Source organism: Danio rerio, chromosome 5 (genome assembly GCF_052040795.2).
Source record: "Danio rerio strain M-AB ecotype USA chromosome 5, GRCz13ab, whole genome shotgun sequence".
In the NCBI taxonomy this organism is placed as follows: Eukaryota; Metazoa; Chordata; class Actinopteri; order Cypriniformes; family Danionidae; genus Danio; species Danio rerio.
In genome coordinates, this window is record NC_141025.1 from 30,675,854 (window position 1) to 30,698,889 (window position 23,036).

The 23,036-nt window shown below is 36.1% G+C and overlaps 1 protein-coding gene and 1 long non-coding RNA gene across 9 annotated transcripts; one reads left to right on the plus strand and one right to left on the minus strand.

Moving 5' to 3' along the window:
- LOC147844006 (uncharacterized) lies at positions 1-2,071 on the minus strand. Its single transcript, XR_015491277.1, has 5 exons — positions 1,983-2,071; positions 854-980; positions 592-677; positions 235-277; positions 1-137 (listed from the first exon to the last, which is right to left on the minus strand). It is a non-coding gene; the product is annotated as an uncharacterized LOC147844006 (long non-coding RNA).
- A 4,598-nt stretch (positions 2,072-6,669) lies between these two features.
- tsc1a (TSC complex subunit 1a) lies at positions 6,670-22,786 on the plus strand. Of its 8 annotated transcripts, none has more exons than XM_087251373.1 (22): positions 6,670-6,947; positions 7,953-8,150; positions 9,721-9,824; positions 9,945-10,097; positions 11,557-11,701; positions 11,807-11,961; positions 12,048-12,121; positions 12,204-12,364; positions 12,830-12,942; positions 14,610-14,772; positions 14,864-14,976; positions 15,074-15,131; positions 15,208-15,285; positions 15,385-15,865; positions 16,750-16,820; positions 17,179-17,351; positions 18,007-18,189; positions 18,330-18,440; positions 19,105-19,227; positions 19,427-19,614; positions 20,856-21,020; positions 21,167-22,786. In XM_087251373.1, exons 2-22 carry the CDS (start codon positions 8,042-8,044, stop codon positions 21,657-21,659), a joined length of 3,414 nt encoding a protein of 1,137 aa, XP_087107499.1. In that variant the 5' UTR covers positions 6,670-6,947; positions 7,953-8,041; the 3' UTR covers positions 21,660-22,786.
- The last annotated feature ends 250 nt before the right edge of the window (positions 22,787-23,036 follow it).

Here is a 23,036-nt window from a genome sequence, read left to right on the forward strand (position 1 = left end):
GAATGAAGTGCTTCCCAGCCACAGGATGACCTTTTTATCCATGACGATGTAGTAGCTGCTGATCGCTCGTCTGGTGGTTCCTGATGCACGGATATAGGGTGATGCTCATCTAAGAACTCTTCAAGACTCCAGCATGACTAAGAAAAATGTTTGAAAACAAATTGCAATCAAATTCTATGATATATTTAAAAGAACATTTAAAGTAAATAAAACATTCAAGAAATCTAAACTCACCTTTTGAAAATCTTCATGATGATCCACAACTTGACTCTCCCAGCTGGTTGAGGTGACAGGATATGGAAAAGTAGAAAAAAACACATATATCACTGTTGGAATCTCCAAAAACAATTAGGTTAACCACTATGACTAGAACTGGAAAAACAGGCAGCTGTCTGTCCAGAATCCTGAATTTAACACAACACTTGGAGCAAAATTTAGAGGAGCTTAAAATCTTTTATATCATTTAGTGATGCTGACTTCCCCAAAATATTGGCCACAGTGTAAAAAATATTCATAAACTTACAGTTTTCTGTAAGCGTGTGCGTGTGTGTGTGTGTGCGTGTGTGTGTGTGTGTGCGCGTGTTTCTTTACCAGATTTAACTTGTTAGGCCCTTTCAGGTCCAGTATTGACGCCACCTTTCCTGGAGTCTAGCAGATGTTTCAGGTCCAAATATAATCTAAAATATTAGGATAAGCAGAAGAGGAAAAGTGCAAAGCAAAGAGCAAAACATTATTTAAGTAACAGTTCACCCACAATACAAAACTTATCACCTTCATGTCATTTGTTATTCTTTAATGCTCTAATACCCTCTCAGCTTATTGTGAAACAAATACAGAACTTTATCAAACATACCTTCATTATTATCACCACATATGACCAAGAAGGTGTGCTTGGTCATTTCACCAACTCTGGAAATACACCATCCGTCTCTAATCAGCCACCGTCACAGGGTCTTGTGTTATTTTATAGAGAACTGTGGCTGTTAAAAAACAACAACACATTAGTATCAAACACATATGCATAACCTTCAGATAAAAAAGAGAGATGAACATCACAAAGTATGCCTCACACTTTTTCAGATATCTTTTGATTCAGATGTTGATTATTGATTATAAATCTACAAATCAAACCTGTATCATCATTAGGCTGCTCAAATATGAATCAGTTGATTAATTTTACAGACAGGTGGCTGTTTACAACGCACTAAATTGTCTTTAATAAAACGGAAATGTTGGGTACAGTACATGCTAAGTTTAGCCTAGTTTTAAGCACAATATCATGCGGGAGAAAAAGCTTGACTAAGATGTTCCTGACTACAGAAATAGCCTAACTTACTAACGTCAGACATCCCGAGTTGGGAAAAGTCATTTTCGGGGGATACAGAGTTGATTTGCGGGAGGTAGCGGGAGAGATGAGTACCTGAAGAGCGGTGGGGTGACTTGCGCGCGACGTACCTAAAGAGCGGTGCGGGTGACTTGCGCGCGACGTACCTAAAGAGCGGTGCGGGTGACTTGCGCGCGACGTACCTGAAGAGCTGGGAGGGATGCGGTGGAGAGGGGTGTGCAAAGTGTTTAATGACCGGGCGGGAGACGCGCGATTTCCGGGAGATTATCATTCATTTGCGGGCATCTACTTGGGCATCTGGGAGTCTCTGTGCATTTGCGGGATAACGTTAACGTTAGTCCCGCAACTTCCGGGAGACTTCTGTAACGTCAAATGTCTGAGAAAGTGCAAACGCGGTCATTTAAAGACATTAATGTTAACATTCCGACTTTAATGGTTGTCAACACTTAATATAATTCAAGCGTACGTTATCACGCGAGTCTATGGACTAACGGTAACGTATATGGACGGCCACGAATGAACCAGTTTAAAAGGGCTGCGGTGTTTAAAATAACCAAATAAACATACACGGATAACAAACAATCATATGTTTTAGTCAGGAAGCCTTTTACAAGTAAGCATATGTTCATTTACTCACCAGATATGTTTTAGAAACTCTCCAGAGCTTATGGAAACCGTCCTGTGTTGCCGTTAGCATCCGGGCAGAGTAGGCTAGGCTGCTCCGGGAATTCCCTCGCTAACGTTAGTTTGCTTCGAATTAAAGGAGAAGTGTCGATTTTATTTTACAGATGGGTAACAACGCACAAAATGGCATTAAGCGTGACAGAAATGTGTTGAACATGTACATTTGATGTTTTTATGCACTATGTATGCGTGAGCACATATAAAAACATTCTTGAAAAGAAGTCGATAGTAATGCAGTTAAGCTAGATACACAAACGACCATGAATGAACCGCAGAAGTTTAAAATTGTCACTACATTCTAAAGTTATTAACTTAACAATATGTTTACAACTGTATTTCCTTAAAGAAAGTCAGTAAAATACCAACATTTAGGTAGTTTGACTCACCAGTTGCTGTTCTAAACTTCAGATGGAAAATGGCGTCTGGAAAATTCTTCAGTGACTGGGGCTGCATGAATTCCCGGATGTTGGAAATAACACCACCAAGTGTTGAAAAGATAACTCCTTAATTTCACACTGAATAAAATCAATTTTAACTCTTATTATATTCATTTATCAAAATCTAACTCTTTAACGTCAACACTTTACTCTGAAATGCTTCAACACCGAGAATTTAACTCTGATGAATTTGCTGTGTACACAAATAACAACAAAAAAACCTAGCTGCATTAGTTAACATGAGCTACGGCAAACATTTCTGTAACTACATTCTCATTCATTCATCATTTTCCTTTCAGCTTAGTCCCTTTATTAATCAGGGGTCGCCACAGCGGAATGAACTGCCAACTTATCCCAATAGTATGCATTCTTTATGATGAGCTGAGATTGAATCGCTCAAGGATGCAATGTCAGACACAATTTGTTTTATGCAGCAGATGCCCTTGCCCTTGCAAAATGTGTTTTCTATTTATTTAGGGTGGTAATTTGCATTATGGGAACTGATATCTGCTCTGTCGAATTTTGATGTTGAAAATTCAACTTTTTTAATCATCTGCTTGTAATTACATCTGTAATTGATTTCTGTAACTCAAAGGTCACTTAAAGTGAGTCCAAAAACAATATTTGACCTTCAGGCATAATTTCTTTTAATTTTACAACTCATCCATATAATTTTCTGTTTATTTAATGTGTTTTTAATTAACTAATGGTTAATTAAAAATTAATTCTTCTTGTATAGCAATGGAAAGATTGACTTAATAAAAAAAGCACATATTTTACAAGATTTGGGACTTCTTTCTTTATTTGTTTTAATGTGCGCTGTGTTTGTTATGACTAACTTTAATATGTTTTCCACTTTCAATGGAATGCAAGTGTTAATTTTTTTTTTTGCTTTTTATTATTATTATTATTTTATTTACTTATTTTTTTATGTGTATAAATATTTTTATGGCTCTGTCGGGATGGGGTGGGTGTTCTTTTTGGTTGGTTTTTGAGGTGGTATTTGGTTACTAATACTTTGTATCACAATATGTATCACATTTTTCTCAAACAATAAAAATATTTAAAAAGTGTGCTCAGATATTTGAGAAGTTTACATTTTGGGGATTTTTCTTTTGTCTTCATATTTTCATAGTTCAACTACTCTGTAATTTACTTTCATGTGGACATCTCCAATGTGAAGCAGTGGACAGCTGAAGATGTTGTTGGCTGTTACTTCTAGACATAATTTAAATTTGATTGTTTGCATTAAAATATGATATTATTAATTAAATTCTGTAAATGTAATTGTGATGTATATAGATTAATAAAAGTTATTATTTTTTGAAAATAGAATGTATTGTTTCATCAATAAACACATGCTTAGATTAAAACATGTTTGCATTAACAATAAATTTAAAAATGAAATTGGGAAATGGTGTTTCAAAGCACTCAAGGGGGTTCTGGTTATTTTCAATAAGAGGGTCCCTCCAGGAACCCTTGAAGTTTCTCAGAGAACCACCCCTTTTGAAAGGGTGCCTAGAGGTTCTAAAGGGTCAGAATAAAAATATTTAGTACATGTAGTACAGTATATAAACCTTTCATTTCTCTCACCGTACATCAGTCAAACTGACTAAAAAAAGTCAGTTAAACTGTAATCAAATTCATTTCACACTAAACATAGTTTAATATACTACTTTAATTAAAATGGAAAACTGATGTTTAAGTAACAAAAACATTTGTTGTCATGTGTTGTGCACGTTCTAAAAACATCCCTGGAGATTTTGACCCAAACTGACCTGATTGCATCACACAGTTGCTGTAGATTGGTTTGCTGAACATCCATGATGCAAATTTTTCGCTTGCACCACATACCAAGAGATCTCTACTGGTCTGTCCTAAAAATCTTCCAAAATCACATATTTCATGTAAGTTAAACATATGATTTTAACATGCTCATGTATTGACTTTTGAAGGAAGCAGCGATGTAAATAACAGCAGACTCAAAGTGCATTTATAATATGCACACTAAATTATCACTAAAGCTCTAATGACAATAATGAATATAATTGCTCTAAGGGTTTTGATAATACTTGTGTGAAGTGGCAAAGGGCTTGCCAGACCACTAGTGCATCACCCAAGGGATCTAGGAGTGTGAGCAGGCATGCTGAAGAAAAGCAATGAGCAGGAGAGATGGATTAATTTTAGCTCATGGCAGTGAATACAGTACACCATTATCACAACATGTCAGTAAACTTGGCACATCAGCATGAAGCTGCAGTGTTATCTGGGTTTGCACCTGGTTCATCTCAATGTCCATGTTTTTCATTATTGTATGTGTTGCACTGGAACAGGTCACTGTAAATTCTGTAAGGGTGCTAGATGTAGCTTTTTTGATATTCTCCTTTGGATAATGAATAAATCAGATATGCATTAGCAACCTCAAAAGACTAATTAATACTATTTAGCAGTCTATAATTACACTGTGCATCACTGACAAAAGAGCTTAGTACAAATTGGTTTGTTTGCACTTGGAGAAGATAGTCACAGCAGAAAGAAAATGGCAGTTCACCCAGAAACAAGCATTAGACTTCTGAATGGACTTGTTAGATTAATTCTGTAATTTTTTTTGCATTGACTTAGATGTTTGTATCTCTTCACAATTATTATAGAGTTCTTCACAATTCATACATAATTCTTACATCTTTTTTGTTTGTAAGAATTCCTATATGCTATTAATATTAGATATACACATATTGTTTCTTATCAAATGCAAACAGTAAATAAGAACTGTGAATTTGATATACTATTATAATTCTAAATATGTTACAGAATGTTTTAGCAATTAAATATAAACATAACACTAAATATAATACTTAAAAAAAAACGTTTTAACAGTTTAGTCGCATGAACAGGGCAGATTTAACCAATAATTTAACCAATAAGCAAGGCAAGCATCCACTTGGGGCCCGAGGACATCTTGGATGCCTCCTATAAATATCTAGAAGTATAAATTATACCTATAAACTATATATAACATAATTTTCTATCATATTTTGTTCAGTTAGAGTCAAACTAATATTTTTGCGTAATTAAATATTATTTAATATACAATAAAACATAATATTATTATAATAAAAGTAATGGTATGTAATAGTTATATTATTAAAAAACAATTGAAAAAACAATTTCAAATTTATTTATATTATTTTTGTAAATTCATTTTAAGACATGTAATTATTTAAAATGTGAAACTTACATTAAGATAAAACGTAGAAAAGAAGATTGAATGATAGAAAAAAAACTGCAAAATAAATAAAAATTAAATGCTGAAGTTGCTTAGGGCCCCCAAATTACTAAAGCCTCTCCTGCTCATGAGAAACAACAAACTTTTCTGTTATAATAATAATAATAATAATAATAATAAAATTAATAACATTAATAATAATAAGGTGATGCATAAAGTGGGGCTGTAAGTAGTGCTGTCGCCTCACAGCAAGAAGGTCGCTGGTTCGAGCCTTGGCTGGGTCAGTTGGCGTTTTTTGTTGAGTTTGCATGTTCTCCCTGCGTTCGCGTGGGTTTCCTCCAGGTATTCCGGTTTCCCCCACAGTCCAAAGACATGGTACAGGTGGAGTGGGTAGGCTAAACTGTCCAAAGTGTATGAGTGTGAATGAGTAGGCATCCGGAAGGGCATCCGCTGCGTAAAACATGTGCTGGATAAGTTGGCGGTTCATTCTGCTGTGGGGACCCCAGATTAATAAAGCCAAAAAGACACATAATGAATGAATTAATAATAATAATATGCTGTACCCTTTAAAATGCAATAGGATGTAGGATAAAAAACTAAATAAAATCTAAAATAATGTATTAGTGATAATATAAATAACAATAATTGTTGTAATATAACAATATATTAATAGCAATTAATATTATAAAATTATTAGTATTATTTTACGTCGTTTTTAAAATTATATTACATGTTATTAAAAAATCCATTGCAAATGTTATCATTTCTGTTTACATAGTAGCCTATTAGATTTGTTTGCCATGTCCACTGTCACTTTGAGTTGAAATAAGTTTAGGAATTAAGCAAGAATATGATATTAGGAACGTCAAACTGCTCGTTTTTTTAATGGCAATGTAAATTAAGAAAACTCACACTGCTTGCTGTTTGCAAATAAACATGTTTGTCCTTTAAAGGCCGCGCATGCGCTGTGCGATTCTGTCACGCTGAAGCCGCTACATGCTTAGCTAGCTCTCATTGCACAGCAGCACTTCACACCTATCTGCCACTCATGCCGTGATCTTGTGACAGCGAGACGGAGGAGTCGGTCAGTATCCTTTCTATAATTAAACATCAACCATAAATCCTCATCTCTGGATTGCACTCGCGCGGGGCTCGTTAGCAATAGAAGTTTTTCGTCTGCGCAAACAGCTCAGTAGTGTAAAAGGTCGTGAGGTGTTCAAGATGGCGACTGTATGAAGTTCGCACTCTCTATACGGTAATAAACTGTTTTTTGAGGCACCTGGTGATTGTTTAATGTGCTATATTTGTCTTATTAGTAAGTCAGGGTTTAGTAAAAGCAGATTGCAGAAGGTGTCATGGACGTGAAGCAGAGCTGAAGCCCTAGCTTGTCAGACTTCAGTGATAAATGCACTGCTGTCACGTAATTTACGGCGTTTACAACAACTGCTTTTTCAGTGGGTTTAACGCTTAATGCAGTTTAAGACCGAGATAATTGTGTCTAGTTTCATTACGGTGTGTATTCGCGAAGACTTACTCATTTTATTTGGCCTCAAGTCTTTATGAACGTTCGCAGTTCAGCTTGTTTGTTCGCAAGTAAGACTGAATCCAAGCATGACAGGCTACATTTGATTTTCACTAAGGCTACGTCTCAACACACAATGAGCTTACTACTTAGACAACATTTTTTGGCCTTCATGCACGACTGCATTGTCAAGATTACACTTGCAAAATATTGCTTTTGTTTTGCTGTTCGGGTATCGTGTGGTTATTCCATGTTGCTGAATGAATATCCTGTTCGTTGTATTTTGCATGATAGCATGATATTTATGTGGTAACTTACTCCATAAATCACCATACGTATATATCCAGACAGGAAACACGGTATTGTACATAGTAGTATATGTTCAAAAGTCCTGCTATTGTCTGTGAATATGCTAAAATGGTGTTGGTATTGAAAATTAGAGAACATTTTCTAGAATCGTCTTGCTAGTGCATTGGTCCAAAACATGCTATTGCTGTTGCATACATCATTAAAAACTCTGTTTCCATTATTTATGTATAATATCAGTATGTATTACTAGCACACTTCAGCATTTTCTTGTTGTATATGTTGTAAACTGTATATTCCTAATACATCTGTGTCAAATCTGTTGTCTGGGTACATACATGCCTTGCTATATTTAAAGACGGGCAGTGTGTATTAGTTGTAAGTTTGTTTTTATTCACATTAATGTTTTTATTTTTTATTTTGGGTCACCAGTTCATACATAGGCACCCCATGCTGACACCACAGGACATCGATTTCTGCTGTGACAAAGGCATCAGTCCTGCCCACTGTCCTGCACAACTATGGCCAAAGAGCAGCCAAGTGTGTTTGACCTCATCCCTCTTCTGGGGTCCACTGACCTACATGAGCTGGAACAGGTCAAAACCTTGCTGCAGGAAACTCTCAGTGCAGGTTGGTCTGTTCTTGTGTTTACAGAATACCTTGAGTGCATGGGTCAAATAGAAATTTGCAACACTGTTCTTGTTCAAACTATTATTTTTAATACTTAAATGATGGTAGGTTTGTAAGTTGTTGTCATCATCAGTGGATGCATTTAGGGTGTATTTAGAGATTAGATTAAAACAAGCCATGCTTCGATGTCACTTAATGTGGTTCATTTGAATTTGTGTGAACACTACCATTCTACCGTGATGTGTGCAACAGACATCAGTCCACCTCTGAGTTTTACATCTAAACATCTAAAGATAATTAATGATGTCATATGATATGACCATATATAGGACAGAATGCTCAACCATAGCTGTTTTTTTTCCAAGTCATGATGATTAATCATGTTGTTGGTCATTACAGTTCATAACATTACAGTTTGGAGCATGGCTTCTTGACTTTTTGAGTCTTGTCTACAAACATTGAATTCTTTTAAACTGGAACACCCCATCATTATTGACATTCTTATCAAAGCGAATGAACTACAGAGAACATTTTATAATATAGTTTTCTGCTGGATCCCAGCACATGTTGGACTGTTTGGAAATGAACAAGCGATAAAGCTGCCAAAACAGCCCTAACCGGAAAGATAAATGGAGTGCAAAATCCAACCTTCAGATTTAAAGCCACTATTAAAAGGCTACATTTTTAACAAATGCCAAGCAGAATGGGATCAGTACTCAAAAAATAAACTTTTTGAAATCCGGCCTAAAATAGGAACAAAATCCAGTTATTATTTCAGTTTATTAACTCGAGACATGATGAGATTGTTTACAGAAGATGCCGTATTGGAGACACAAGACTTCCACATGAACATTTACTCAAAAAAGAAGAACCCCCAAAATGTCAATATTGCAACAGAAGCCAAACTAGTAAACATATTCTTGTGGAATGCCCGATTTCTAATGTTATTAGACAACAAATTTATCTGGAAAGACTTTAAATATTTTTAAATGTGAATCCTTTTAATATTGTGTTTTTTTTATCAAAAGTAACCCTTAAATAACAGTTTTAGATTTTTTTTTTATCTTGTTTATTATTATTTATGTATTTTGCCTTGTTTATTATTGCTGTTGATCACTTTTAATTGTTAGATTACTTTTTTTTTACAATTATAGAAAGGTGTTATTTATAAATGTGTTAAACTTTGATTCTTTTTTTTTTGCCATGACATAGCCATAGAATCTGATATGGCAATAAACTCAAAATTCTCTCTCTCTCTTGACTTTAGTTACCATAGCACTTGATGAAATTCAAATTGTGTCAAAGCAGCTTTACAAGTAAGACAGGCAATATTCAGTAATGATGTGTGATCTTTTTGCAGAGCAATTGCTGCCACTTTTTTGACTCTTTTACACATTTTGAAGCTCTTTACAAGTTCCAAGCTGATAAAAGTATCATTACGTGCACATTCATTGATATAAATAATATATAATTATAATTTTATTATTTATATATAATTTATATATAAGTTTTGAAATATGAAAACTCCCTTAAAGTATGTATTAAATATTCTTTTCATTTCTTTCTGTAGATAAAGGGACCATGTTGCTGAATAGCCTTGTAGACTATTTCCTTCAGACAAACTCATCTCAAGCTGTGGACATCCTGTCTTCTGTCCGGGAGCCTCATGATAAGGTGAGAAAAATGCTTACCATTATAAGTATTCTTTAGCTGAATAATGTCATCCTGGATTTCAGAACATCTGTGACTGACGAATAATGGACTATTTTTATTTGTGTGTGTTTTTTTCTGTAGTATCTTTTAGATAAGATGAATGAATGCATGGGCAAGCAGAGCTGTCGTCTCTCCACCATCACCCTCCTTGGTCATGTTGTTCGCAAACAGCCACCATGGATCCACAAGATCGCACGCTTCCCTCTGCTTGTCTCGCTGCTCAAATGCCTCAAGGTACCAAAATAAAGGCCACTGAAGTGTTACTGCATAATATTATCAGTGCACGTTATTTTGATCTGAGATGCATTAGAAAAAGAATACTGAAAATTTATTAAAGGGGTGTTTCCTTCATACATTCAAACTATAATTTGTTCACCTCGTGTTATTCCCTAAGATGTATTTTAAAAAAATTATTTATGTTCAAGTCATTTTTGACCTTTAAGCAATAAAATAAATCCGGCTAGCTTGTTTACATGACATTAAACATGTAAGAAAGCATGATTGGCTTAAGAACGTGCATGTAAACATTGTTAAATAATTGTAATTAGTTAATTTGATGCTCTAGAAACATTTCTTATTAGAAATGTTGAATTACATTACTTAATTTTGAGTGTTTTTTTTTTTTTTGTCTTTTTATTATCAAGAACTTATTTGAAACAGACAATTTTAATAGTAATAATATTGTTCTTGTGTAAAAAAAAAAAATAAATAAATAAATGCCACATTTGATAAATTTAATGTGCCATGCTAAATAAAAGTATTAAATTGAAAAACATTGTGAATAATAAAGGTATAACATCGTACTATAGAGATTGTTTTTTTTAATTAAAATCCGCTGATGTAAACAATATTTGAATAATTTTAATCATTTAGTTTACTGTTTAATTTTAATAATGATTCATGGCAGTAAAATCACATGGGTGCTGAAGTGCTTGGGTTTGGTTAACATGGAGAGAGATGAGTGCATGCAAACGAGGCAGTCAGTTTCTGTGCTAAGAATGCTAAGAACTAGTTGCCTAAACTGTGAATAAAGAGCATTAAAGTTGTAAATAACTTTCAGTTTGTTGCACAGAGCTGCTTCACTTTATAAGACCTCACTGTAGTATTTTTTTTTTATGTGACACAGACATGCGCAGCAGTGGCTGAAGTGGCACTCTGTGTGAAAGCACACACATTATTTAAATGGCTATAGAGGTGTGATTACTACACTTAATGTGGTGTATTATCTCATAGCAAACCCTAAGAGTTGTTTGTTTGCTACTTTTCTGTTAAAAATCAGATTTTACCAGTAAAAAATTATCTAGTCATATGTAGTCCATGAAAAAGTGCACGCATGTGTCTACCATAATCAATAATTCATCTTCAGAATTCTGAATGGTTGTATTCTGATGTCATTGTTATCCTGTTTGTTGAGGACTAGGATCAATTTAAAGTCTATTTAAGTCCCCAACCCCAAGTTTGAGAAATTCAAATAATATAATATTAAGCATTTTTTTTTATTATTTTTAAAGCATACGATATTGAGATAATATCACATTGATTTCTGTATCGAGATGTGTATAGAATTGTGACTTGAGTGTATCTGTACATGCCTAATAAATAAATGTAAAAATAGCTAATTTAAAATCTGACTTCAAACTTTTGAATGGTGGCGGTAGTCATTCACATTTTTATGATTAATTTCTGCTTCCAGACTGACTCAGATGTAGTAGTTCTCATAACCGGTGTGCTGGTGCTGATCACTCTAATGCCCATGATTCCTCAAACCAACAAACAACTTCTTTGCGACTACTTTGATATCTTTGGACGTCTTGCTGCCTGGAACCAACGTCATCCAGGTATAAACATTACAAATCATTTTTTATTTGGCTTCAGTTTTTGGATAGGTTTTGTTTCCAGATGGCTTGATCTCACAGTACTCTTTCTACGATTGCGTCCTGTAGGCCATGCTCAGGGAGTGTTTGCAGTCCATCTACATGCCAGCGTGTACTCTCTTTTCCATCGTTTATATGGCATGTATCCTTGTAATTTCGTTTCGTACCTGCGTGCCCATTACAGTATGAAGGAAAATGTTGACACGTTCGAGGAAGTGGTGAAGGTGAGGACTGATCTCTTTCACCACGCAATTAATAAAATATTGTTAGCATGTTTTAACACTACAGTTTCATTCTGCTTTTATAACAGCCCATGTTGGAACATGTTCGGATACATCCTGAGCTCATCACTGGAACCAAAGACTACGAGGTTGATCCAATTAGGTAAAATGAAATCATTGCTCACACTCATTTTTGTTTTGTGTAGACATTTTGTGTTCTAATTACTCATTTTCATTCTGTGTAGATGGAAGAGATTTGAGCCACATGATATTGTGATTGAATGTGCCAAAATTTCACTGGATTCTAAAGAGGCGTCATCTGAAGAGGGCTACTCCTCTTTGGCGGATCACATACAGCGACGCGCTGTACACCATAGCCAATCATGTTCAGAGCTCAGTTTCCATGGTAAAATCATTTATAATGAGTGGTGTACTTTTGTTACTGTACTGTTGTCCTTCCTACTATTGAAAATAGTTGAAGGCATTTTGCTAATTTAGGGGCCGATCCCACTGAACGTGCTTTTTTTTTTATTTTTTATTTTTTTAAAGGGTGATTTTATGACAAGACGTGTTCACAGTTTGCAACTTTTTTTTTTTCTTCAATTTTTCTCCTATGTATGGCTGGTTTGTCAGACAAAATCTTGGATATCAATGGGGAGAACATAATATTGGCATTGTGATGGGTCAGATTGACCATCAAGCAAACACCTGGGTTAATTAAACACTTATTAATAGGTCTGTTTAAATCTACGTAGCAACAACTCAATTCTTGTCATAAAACTATTTAAGTTGTACATTTTTATAGGTAAATAATTGTTTTGTGTGTGTGTGTGTGTGTGAATACTGATCTTATGTACTGTTCTGTTAACAGAAATCTCATCAGTCACACCAATAGGTGCTATTTGTCAGTCTCTCTCTAAATCACAACCTTATCTCACTGTAACCCAAGACTCAGGTTCCAGCGCACAGACCCCCAACAATCAAGTAAGTGTCCTCCAAATAAATTATCCATTTTGTTTCTAAACAAATACAAGGCTATCTAATGTAGACATAGGCTGGTATAAGATTCTGACAGTATGATAACCTTGGTTAAAAAGATCACGGTTTCACGGTATTGTGGTTACTGCTCTAAAATATAATATTTTAAAATGCTTTTTTCCCCATTTGAGCAGAAAATATATATATTTTTTTTTAAACTATTGTTTTTTATTTGTTTTAACATAACGGAACAAACAGATCACCAGAGGCATCACATACAATTATTACATTCTTCTTATACAGTCGTTTTTATAGTGCAGGTTACTCTCCCATTAGCCCCCACCCTAACCCGTCAGTAAAAGGTACTGTATTATAAGCATAAACACCAACATAGTTTCCTTCAAGTCCATATGATTCAGTCTTTTACAATCTGTAATGTGCAGTCCAAACAAAATATTTTACATATATAATATACCTATATATGTACATGTATTGAAAAAAAAGTAATAATAAAAATAAAATATATAAATAAATATAAATAAGGGGAGGAGGGGGGTTCGCACTCATTGCAAAGCATTTCCTAGCAAATTATATGTTTTCTATAGTCTTTTATATAAACCATTTTGACCAATTTTTATAGCATTTATCCATGTTTAGTCTTAAAGAAAAGGTGAGTTTCTCCATTTCAAACATATTATCTACAATTGTTATCCACTCATCCTTTGTTGGTGGAATCTCTTCCAACCATTTCAAAAAATATTTTATTTTTAAGAAACATTTATAATATTTTGGAGCAATAAACATGTCAAGGTAAATAATCGACTTCTGCTGTCTTCGTTAGTTTCAGAAACACAGATTTCTTTACACTTTAAAACGGTATCTTTGGATATCTGGATGTTTTCTGCTGGAGATACTGTTGTTAGAATGTCTTGTAAGCATAACACAACATAGACTATAATCCAAAATTAATATAGCTGTCCCAGAGCTATGGACTATTGCATACAGATGTAGCCCGAGGGAGCTTTGTTCCACCAAAGTTTAAAGCCGATGATGTACGAAAGTCAACATTTGATGTGGATCAAAAAAATGTCCTTAGACAAGAATGGGTGTTCAAAATTTTAAGGCAACTTTGATCGATATACAAGTTCTGCTGTGGTGTTATATGTGCTTGTACATGTTCAGTAGTGTGAAGCAATTGTTAGATGTAGCTCTTCTTTTCCGTCATCAAACAGATCTCACCCTTTTCTGTATATTCTGTGGGTGTTAGTTATGTAAAAGATAATCTATGTGAAGTCATAATATCTAAAAAAGTGGTTTAGTCCAAACAAGCTGTTGGCTGTATTTTTGAGAAATGTTTTCTCCCATTGGAGTGGACTTGGAGCTCAGTAACCTTGCAGATATTTTCTTGCATACACAGCAACATTACACACTAACTAAGGTTGAATAATTGAACAAGCATAACAGGACAGCTTTAATCTCTTTGAAAATAAGCAGTGTTAGAGCTCTGGGTAAATTGATTTTTCACAAAAGCACAGAAATCTTTCAGGTTTAGTTAAATATATTGATTAGTATTCTGAAAATGAACAAAAGTCGTATGTGTTTGGAATGATATGAGAACATCATTTTGTTTTGATGTGTTAATATACAAATAAAATAAATGTGTCCCTCCGCAGAGTGATGAGGTCAAATCCTCAGGGATGAAGGAGGAGCTGTGGAGCCCTTCCTCGATATGTGGGATGAGCACCCCTCCCAGTTCTAGAGGAATGTCCCCAACCACAGTTTCTGACATCTCACTTAGTGCCTCACACCTCTCAGGACGGATCCCCAGCACCCCAGGTCAGCCAAATGCATTCTGATCTACATAGCTGCATATCTCAGTTTGTTTGTTCGCTGTCTCAGATGGCTTCAGGGGTTATTTTTGTTGCAGGGGATGGAAAGTGGACTCTATCTCCCTCCACACCCTCGGGGTCATCCCCTCTCCCATCGCTCTCAGAGGAAATAGGGCAGGCTGCCCAAAACACCAGCAGTACCCAGGCTAAGGTGCATAGATGTTTGAAGAATTTGCTTAGCTATTTATTTAACTCATGCTGTGTGCATTGTTTTTCTTGAAAACTGTTTTATTTTTGCGTCTGCTCAGACGTGCAAAGAGGTGAAGAAAGTCACATCCAGAAGTATTAATAACAGCAGTGAGAATGGTAATAAACAAGATTTATAGAGTCTTATTTCTTTGAGTAATCAACATTGATTAATACTTCGATCTTGCTATTCTAGGAGGTGATGCCAAGACTCCAGTGTCGTTGGCACAGCTCTCTGACATTGTCAAAAGGACAGAGGGGGAGCGAGAGGATGGTGAGAGTGATGACATAATGCAGGACAACGTTTTCAGTCATGCATTTGTTTTCAATGTGCTCTGCTCTCAAAAATGTGCAATATTTGTTTTTACCCCAGATACAATCAATGAGGAGATTTTGAGTCTAACACATGGGAAACTAGACTTTGGATCTAGGCCTGGTCTGGAATCCTCATTTTCTGGCTCCTTAGACACCCTTCTCTCATCTCATCCCAACCATGAGCAGAATTTGGTATCCACACCAGACAGGGTTGAATGCTCGGCTAAAGCAGGAGAGCAGCAGCTTCCTAGGTCTCTCTGGCCGTTCACCCCCATTGAAAATGGGAAGCACAGTAAATGTTCTCTGTCTGATCTCACAAAAGAATCCATGCCTTATGAGCCACTGTTTGACCTCGCCCTGCCGAAGGTGGCATCTCTGTTTTTGGAGAGGAAGACTGCTGAGGCCTTTCGGAGGGTTGAAGGAGAAAGAGATCACCAAGATGAGATGGAAGGAGAGGATCTTTCTGTCACCTCCCCTCTGGAGGTGTTGGACCGGGTTATCCAGCAGGGTCACGACACCCATGGGAAAGTGCTGAAGAGGTATGCTTTTGTTCTTCTGAATTCAAATATGAAGTTTGAATAGGGCTAGGCAATTAAGATCGTTATCGGTATTTATTGACCAAACACTGTTGTCAATAATGACAAAAAAGAAGTTTGGTATGAAGTTTGTGTATGAAGGCTATAGTTCTATTAAAATGTGGCTGCTGAGCGAGTGCCTTAGAAGCAATGCCAGTAAGCTTAGGGTTTAGGCTTATAGGAGCAGTGAGGACATTGTAATTAAAAAGGATGTAAAAATGTGGCCAGAGTAACTTTTTGGTTTCTTTTCTTCTGCAACCCAGCCACTAGCACACATATGAAAGAGTTTTTACCATGGGGTAATGTAGTCATCCAACTTTACAATTTGTAATGTTGCAGTATGTATTTGAATAATGATGTTAGATCCTTTACTTAAAAGCTCAAATTGGATCATCATAATTTGTTTTGTTTACAAAACAGAGTTTGAGGTTTACTGTGTCTATATTATTCACACCTTATAGATTTTAATATACCTTAAAGTTGGCTTTGATTCAGTATACGCTTTACAATTACACACACTTTGTAATATTTTATTAATCAACTTTAAGAGTGTCTTTAACACTTTTGTTTATTTTATTATAAAGAGATCAGATATTTAGTTTAAATATGTAGTTTTTGACTATTACAACTATTTGCCCTAGTAATGTTGGTAAATGAAAATAAAGTGGCTAAATAAGAAAAAAAATCCTAATATTCCTAAATGTATTGTAAAAAGATATTCAATTATTATCGATACCGAATGATATGAAACATCATAATAATTTTTTTGCAATATCGCCCAGCCCTAAGTTTTAAAGTGTATTGAATGTGATGGAACTGTGAGTATTTGTTTGCTTTTTTGTTTACAGAACTTTCTCTTCTCCAAGCCAATCATCAGACCCACACTTGAAAGGTAAACAGCATAGCAATAAAGGAAAAGGTATTTAGTCATTTTACTAATTAATTCTGTGCTCTAGACAATTGTGCCCTCCAACTGTCCTTCTCCAACATTTCCTGTTACATTTTCTTGTTGCTTTCCTTTATTTACTTTTGTCTTTCAAATTCCTTTACTGTTCTGTGCAGTTCACTATCAAATCCTCAGAGTAAGCTTTGTGTTTGTCCTGATTAGCTATAATTAAAATCCCAGTTGAAATGGAGCTGCATGATATATGGAAATAAAAATCAGTACTGTGATTGTAAACATGAAAATCTGCTTTTTAATTAAATAATATGTGAAGCTGTTTTGTTTGTAAAGCACAGGAACTTTCAATTGACCGCAACATATTATTTTTTTACAGGTCTTGTGCCTGCAGTGTCGGATGAGCTAGACATGTTACGCAGTCAATTGCTGCTGCTGCATAACCAGTTGCTTTATGAGAGACATAAGAGAGAGCAACATGCGCTTCGTAACCGTCGTCTGTTTGGCCGCATCGTCAACACTACTGCACTGGAAGAGCAAAATAACTCCATGGTAATTAATAAAACTAGAGGTATTACCAAAGACTAAAAAATACACAAGATGTGTCTCTTTCATACTTTTGAATGGGGAAAAGTGCCACTGTCAATATGGTGAAATAAAGCCCTGCTTTCTAGTTTAGGAGCCAATCAATGATAGCTATATGGTAAATAAAGCCCGTCTTCTAGTACCGTAGCCAAACAGCAATCACTATAGAATGATAATTTTCCAGGGAAGGATTAACATCATTAATTATGTTTATTAACTTGAGTAAAAGTGTAAATCTGAATTTATTCAGTTTTTATTCATTAATTTATTACTTTTTATTTAATATATTAAGATTTTAGTTATGATACTCCGCTGGATACTCCCAAAATAAATCTGCAAAAATCCGCAGATTTTTACCAAAATTCTCTGCAGAAATGGTAAAAAACGTCCGGGTCCGTCTGGCCCTGGTCATAACCCCCAAATAAGCAATAGCACTTTTAGCTAAATTCATCTCATCCCAAACCCATTCTAAAGCATTTTAAGACTCTTAAAATGTAGAAATTAATGACAATAGTCTTTAAAAACCCGAGAGGCTTTACAACTTCAATTACTGGTCAGTACTTTTTATTTTGCATGTTCATATTAATGAATATTATGTTTTGTGTCTGTGTGTGTGTGGCAGAAAACGCAGCTCAAACTTCAGGAAGTTGAGATCCAGGCTGTAAAGGTAAGCCTGAAAGAGGAGCAGCGGCGCTCTGTGCACATACAGGAAGACAGAGAGGCTGTCGTGAACCAGTTACAGACTCAAATTCAGCAGTTACAGAAGGAGCGGAATGACTACTACTCAAAGATGCAGGTGCTAAAGGTGAGCATATAGTGCTTGAGAACTTGAATAATTACATGTTTAAACTTGACCACTCAGTACACCAATATTTTGCTGTGAGAATAATAAAAGAGATTGTGACATCAGTGTTTAAAACGAGTTTTGGATTGTATAATTTACAGAGCGAGTTGCAGGAGAATCAGACAAAGGCTGGCAAAATGGAGGCAGAACTGCAGAAAGCCAATAACAAAGTGTGTAATATGGGTCACATGCTCAGCCAGCTATCTATCAAGGTGAAGTATAACACTATCAGCCAAATTACAATAATTTTTCAGTGAGGGCTGCATGGTATTGGAAAAAATTTATATTGTGATATTTTGTTTTCTGCAATATATTTTGCGATAAATACAATTTCACAAGATAACTTGAATTGCTTTTTGGGGGGCAAAAGAATTATTAAATTATAAGTTATTCTACGTAACGCATACTATTCAAATTACAACCAGAGATAAATACAAAAGAGCAAAGATGAAAATGAAATAAACAGCGTTTTCTGATTTTCTAATATAGTGTTCAGACACAGAACTTGAATCATCAAACGCATTGTTTAGTCTTCATCTGATATATGATAATTAAATATAAATAATCTTTGTTATCTAAAGCTACAAATGTTAGAATTTCTTGTGCTTTTTAAGCTCTCTTGAAATGCTTAATAACCATCACAGCTTTAAAAATGATGATCAAACTTTTACAACGTTATGGATAAACTTAGTAAAGACAAACTATTGTACCTGCTCAACTATAATGAAGACTGGACATTGCACATGCTATTATGTGATTATTGCGGATGTGTACATTGCGATAACGATGCTGAAACTATATATTGTGCAGGCCTAATTAGTCATTTATTTATATATATCTTGTTTGTTGATAATTTGTCATTTTATTTAACCTCAGCTGAACAATAGTGAAAACATGGAGCAGCAGATGGCTTTCCTAAATAAGCAGCTGCTGCTTTTGGGTGAAGCCAACAAGTTATACATGGAAGAAATTGACCGCTTGGGCCCTGAGGCGCACAAGGTAAGCGTGATACTGAGGCGTTTACCAGATGTGACCATTTTTATCCACATTGTTAAATGGCAATTTATATAATGTGGTCCATTTAATTCTATTCAATTCAAGGCATTAACACTCATTGGTAAAAACTTTAAACTTTTGGACTCAAAAATTTGTTTGATCTGCTCCGGTCAACTCAGATTTGATCTCTTGTGAATGTTAGGAGCTGAATATGCTGCAAGCATCTTCAGTGCGGGAGGGTGAGCGTTTGAGGCAGAGCTCTCTTCAGCAGAGTCAGAGACTTGAGGCTGCACAGCAGCGTATCACAGACCTGGAGAACCAACTCACCAAGAAAGAGCAAGTCATCCGGGAGCAAAAGAAACTGCTGGACAATGTCAAACGACAGGCCACGTATGTGCTTGTTATGGCCTTAATCGTCCTTTTGAAATTGAAATACATTTTCTAATTGCGGTTTGAATCTACATCTTTTAGACCAAACCTCATGGTACAATTGAAATATTTATATATTTTTACAGACTCCATGAAAATGTTAGTTAATGTAAAAGTTATTCAACACATTTACGTTTTTCTAAATTTATTTATCGATATATAAAATTAAATTGTTTTTATTTATTTATTTTTTATTTTGGTTTGATATCATTTGCAATTCAGTTTCAGGGTGCTTTCACATCTGTAGTTCGCTTCTTTTGGTCCGGACCAAGGGTAATAAATGATACATTGTTGCATCTTCTGCCGTCTTTGGGTCGTTTTCACACCACACTGCTGGCTTTGGTCCGAACCAGTTGAAACGAACCAAAATGCAGTCATCTGACAAAATCCACATCTCTCATTGGCCAGATGTTGTTAAACATAGTTCCTAAACTGCTTATTGATTGGTCAGAATTCAAAATGCCAATGAACTCCCTCAGGTAAACAAAACCTTTTACTCTGGAGGGACGACTGCGCTGGCTGATTGTATGCCTGCTTTAGACAAACTATAAATTACGAAAATGAAGCGCGGCCGCAGCTGGAAAACATTGTTTAATGCATCGCTCGTCACTTCAGGAGGAGACGTGAATTAATTTAGCTAAACTGCGACATGGTCATTTTGCGTAAATATTACCAACGATCCATCAGGTAATGTTCCCCCCTCTCTCTCTCTCTCTTGGTAAAGCGTTGTCAACAAATATTTTTCCTCTATTTCCCATAATGCACAGCGCATCGGCCTACAGCAGCTGAATTAGTCCAAAACAGATCATATTCTCACCACAAACGAACCGCTCCAGGGTTCGTTTGAATGCGCACAGAGACCACCTCTTCAAGCAGGTCTCGGTACGCTTATTTGGTCCGCTTTTGGTGCGCACTCGAGTATGATTGCTGCATTCTCACCTGCCCAAACGAACCGTACCAAAACGAACTCTAGTGCGATTCAATCGAACTAAATAAGGCAGGTGTGAAAGCACCCTCAGTTGCAGTTCGGTTTCCTAAATCTAGTTTCATGTATTTGTTTGGATGTAATGAAATGATGATGGGTATTGTAAAGTGGTGCTGTATTTATCTCCAGAATACCAAAGATCAGGTTCTATTTCATCTTTTCAAGAGTATCTTGCTTTTCGACTTCATTTATTTCTTGACTGTTTTTTTTTCTACAGGGAGCAGCTGCAGGCTTCAGAAAACAGGTATTTGGCTCAGAAGAACATCACTCAGGCATTACAAACTGAGCTGCTTGAGCTCTATAGCAAGATAGAGCTCAAAAACCTGAAAACTAATGCACCAGCAGAGCCCATTTCTGATCCCAGCAGTCCCACCAACCAGAGGTGCGTTTCATTGAATCACGCACAGCTGTTTCTCCTCCAAAGGCTGATCATTTAATGCATTTTAGACTTCGCAGAGCAAAATATAAGAAATAAATATGATTGATGTCTGAATCGTGGAATGATTCTATTTCTCTTTTCCATTTCAGGCCAAATGGCAACAGTGCAGGCCCATCTGCTCCATCTCTACCGGCTGACCTGATGAAAAGAGAGGAAGGGGCGCATGTGTGTGTCAATGGTGAAATATCTGCAGCGTCTCCTCAAACACCCACAGCACTCATTAATGGCAGTCAGGAAGAAGATCTTTCCGCCCTTACTCATTCATTTCCCTCCCTCCCCTGCCAACCCTTTGCAGTTGGCTCTTACCCCAGCACCAGAAGCTTTTTGGGTAAGAAAGCCAGAGAAATGTTCCGCAATAAGAGTGAGAGCCACTATGATGGCGACTCGCCCACCCTCACCTGCCTCTCAAAGGATCTTAAAGTTGAGCCAATCACAGACCCCACAGAGAGTTTGGAGTCCGAGGAAGCTGCTGACCAGTTTGACCTGCAGCCAATGGATAGACCCCGGGCATATAATGTTCAGAGTAGGAGGCATCAGGATCTGCGGATCATGGACTATAATGAGACCCACCATGTGCATTGATTGTACACTGCTGACATCATCGTCTGCAGATAAAAGAGGATCATTTTGGACCCAGTATTAGTATGCACTACTCTTTTTGTTAGAGTGGTTTGCAACATTTTAGTTCATTTTAAAAGCTCTTGTACTACAAAACGGCCAAAAAAAAAAAAAAAACATTTTCGCTTGGCAGTTGCCATTTAGTCACCACAGTGGCAAGAGATCCTCTTGTCTTCATAAGAAAAAATGGCTTACTTTTCTCCTGTCTAATATGAATTCATTGAAATTCAGTATTTTTTTTTTATAATGGGTATTCAGAGAGCAGTTGTGGTGATTTAACTGCGTGGTGGTTGGATGTTATTTGGGCCTTACTGTACTTTGCAGCAAATGTATTGATTTAATCACTGTATTTGCTCCTGTAATGGTATCGTTCAGTTTCCAGTCCTCCTAAATTTGTCCAAGCAAAATGCTTAAGTCACTTCTTCATTTAAGCTAATGTGACTTGCACAATACTGAGTATGATCATTGCAAGCGGAGCACTGTAAATAGATTATGCCTCTGAAAAACCAACCAGTCAGTCCGATAAAAATGTGAAAAACAAAAAAGAAGCTATGTGGAATAGGTGAAGTAGAATCGCAAAAGACATTTCATCATCGAGGCATATGCCATAGCAGTGCTTTGTGCGCTTGGCCTATAGAGAATGATCATGTCTTGTGTTGTACTTCTAGTAATAGATTTTATTTTTATGCATTTAACGTTCTTTGCTGGGATTGTAGCGCCCAGTCACCAGTGCAATACTTCGCTAACACTTCATGCCAGCTCGAAGGTATGATGATGGGGAATATATAATAAACTGATTTAGATTGCTGCTTTGCAGGACCGTCAGAGCCTTGAAGAACACGGGGTCAGGCTGCTGCTGAAGCATTTGTCCAGTTGAGACCTAATGAGAAATCCGAATGACTTTGTGGTCTAAGGTGTGTCTGACGGGTGAATGTTCTTGTGTTAATGGTATACAAACACGGCCACTGCAATACTTCAACACACTAAACTCTGAAAGGAAGCTGCTCGCTGTAAGCCAGAAGGCTTATTTTCTCTCTATTATGTTCTTTCATTTCTGTCTTACGCAGGTCAGACCCCATCTGCAAGAAAAAGCTTCAGATAATGGGCTGCAGCTGGCTGAACTGAAAGCACTTCTTTTTTAATTCAGCCCTTCTTAAGATTGCTGAACTCTAGCAGAGCAATATACTCATCTCTTTCTAAAACATTGCTCTAGGAGTTTGTTTTCAGTTCAGAGTATACTGTAGATAAACATGTGAAGTGCTGTTACGAAGAAAATAAAATCTTGGCTTCGAACTGCCAGCTGGGGAAATGGCTTTGAGAATTGAAATCTATGGAAATCCT

Excerpts from the sequence above, each read along its gene's own strand:
- tsc1a (XM_087251373.1), top strand. The coding sequence starts at position 8,042 with ATGGCCAAAGAGCAGCCAAGTGTGTTTGACCTCATCCCTCTTCTGGGG. Across the intron at positions 11,962-12,047 it reads CGTTCGAGGAAGTGGTGAAG|CCCATGTTGGAACATGTTCG; the intron begins GTGAGGACTGAT and ends CTTTTATAACAG. Across the intron at positions 17,352-18,006 it reads AAGAGCAAAATAACTCCATG|AAAACGCAGCTCAAACTTCA; the intron begins GTAATTAATAAA and ends TGTGTGTGGCAG.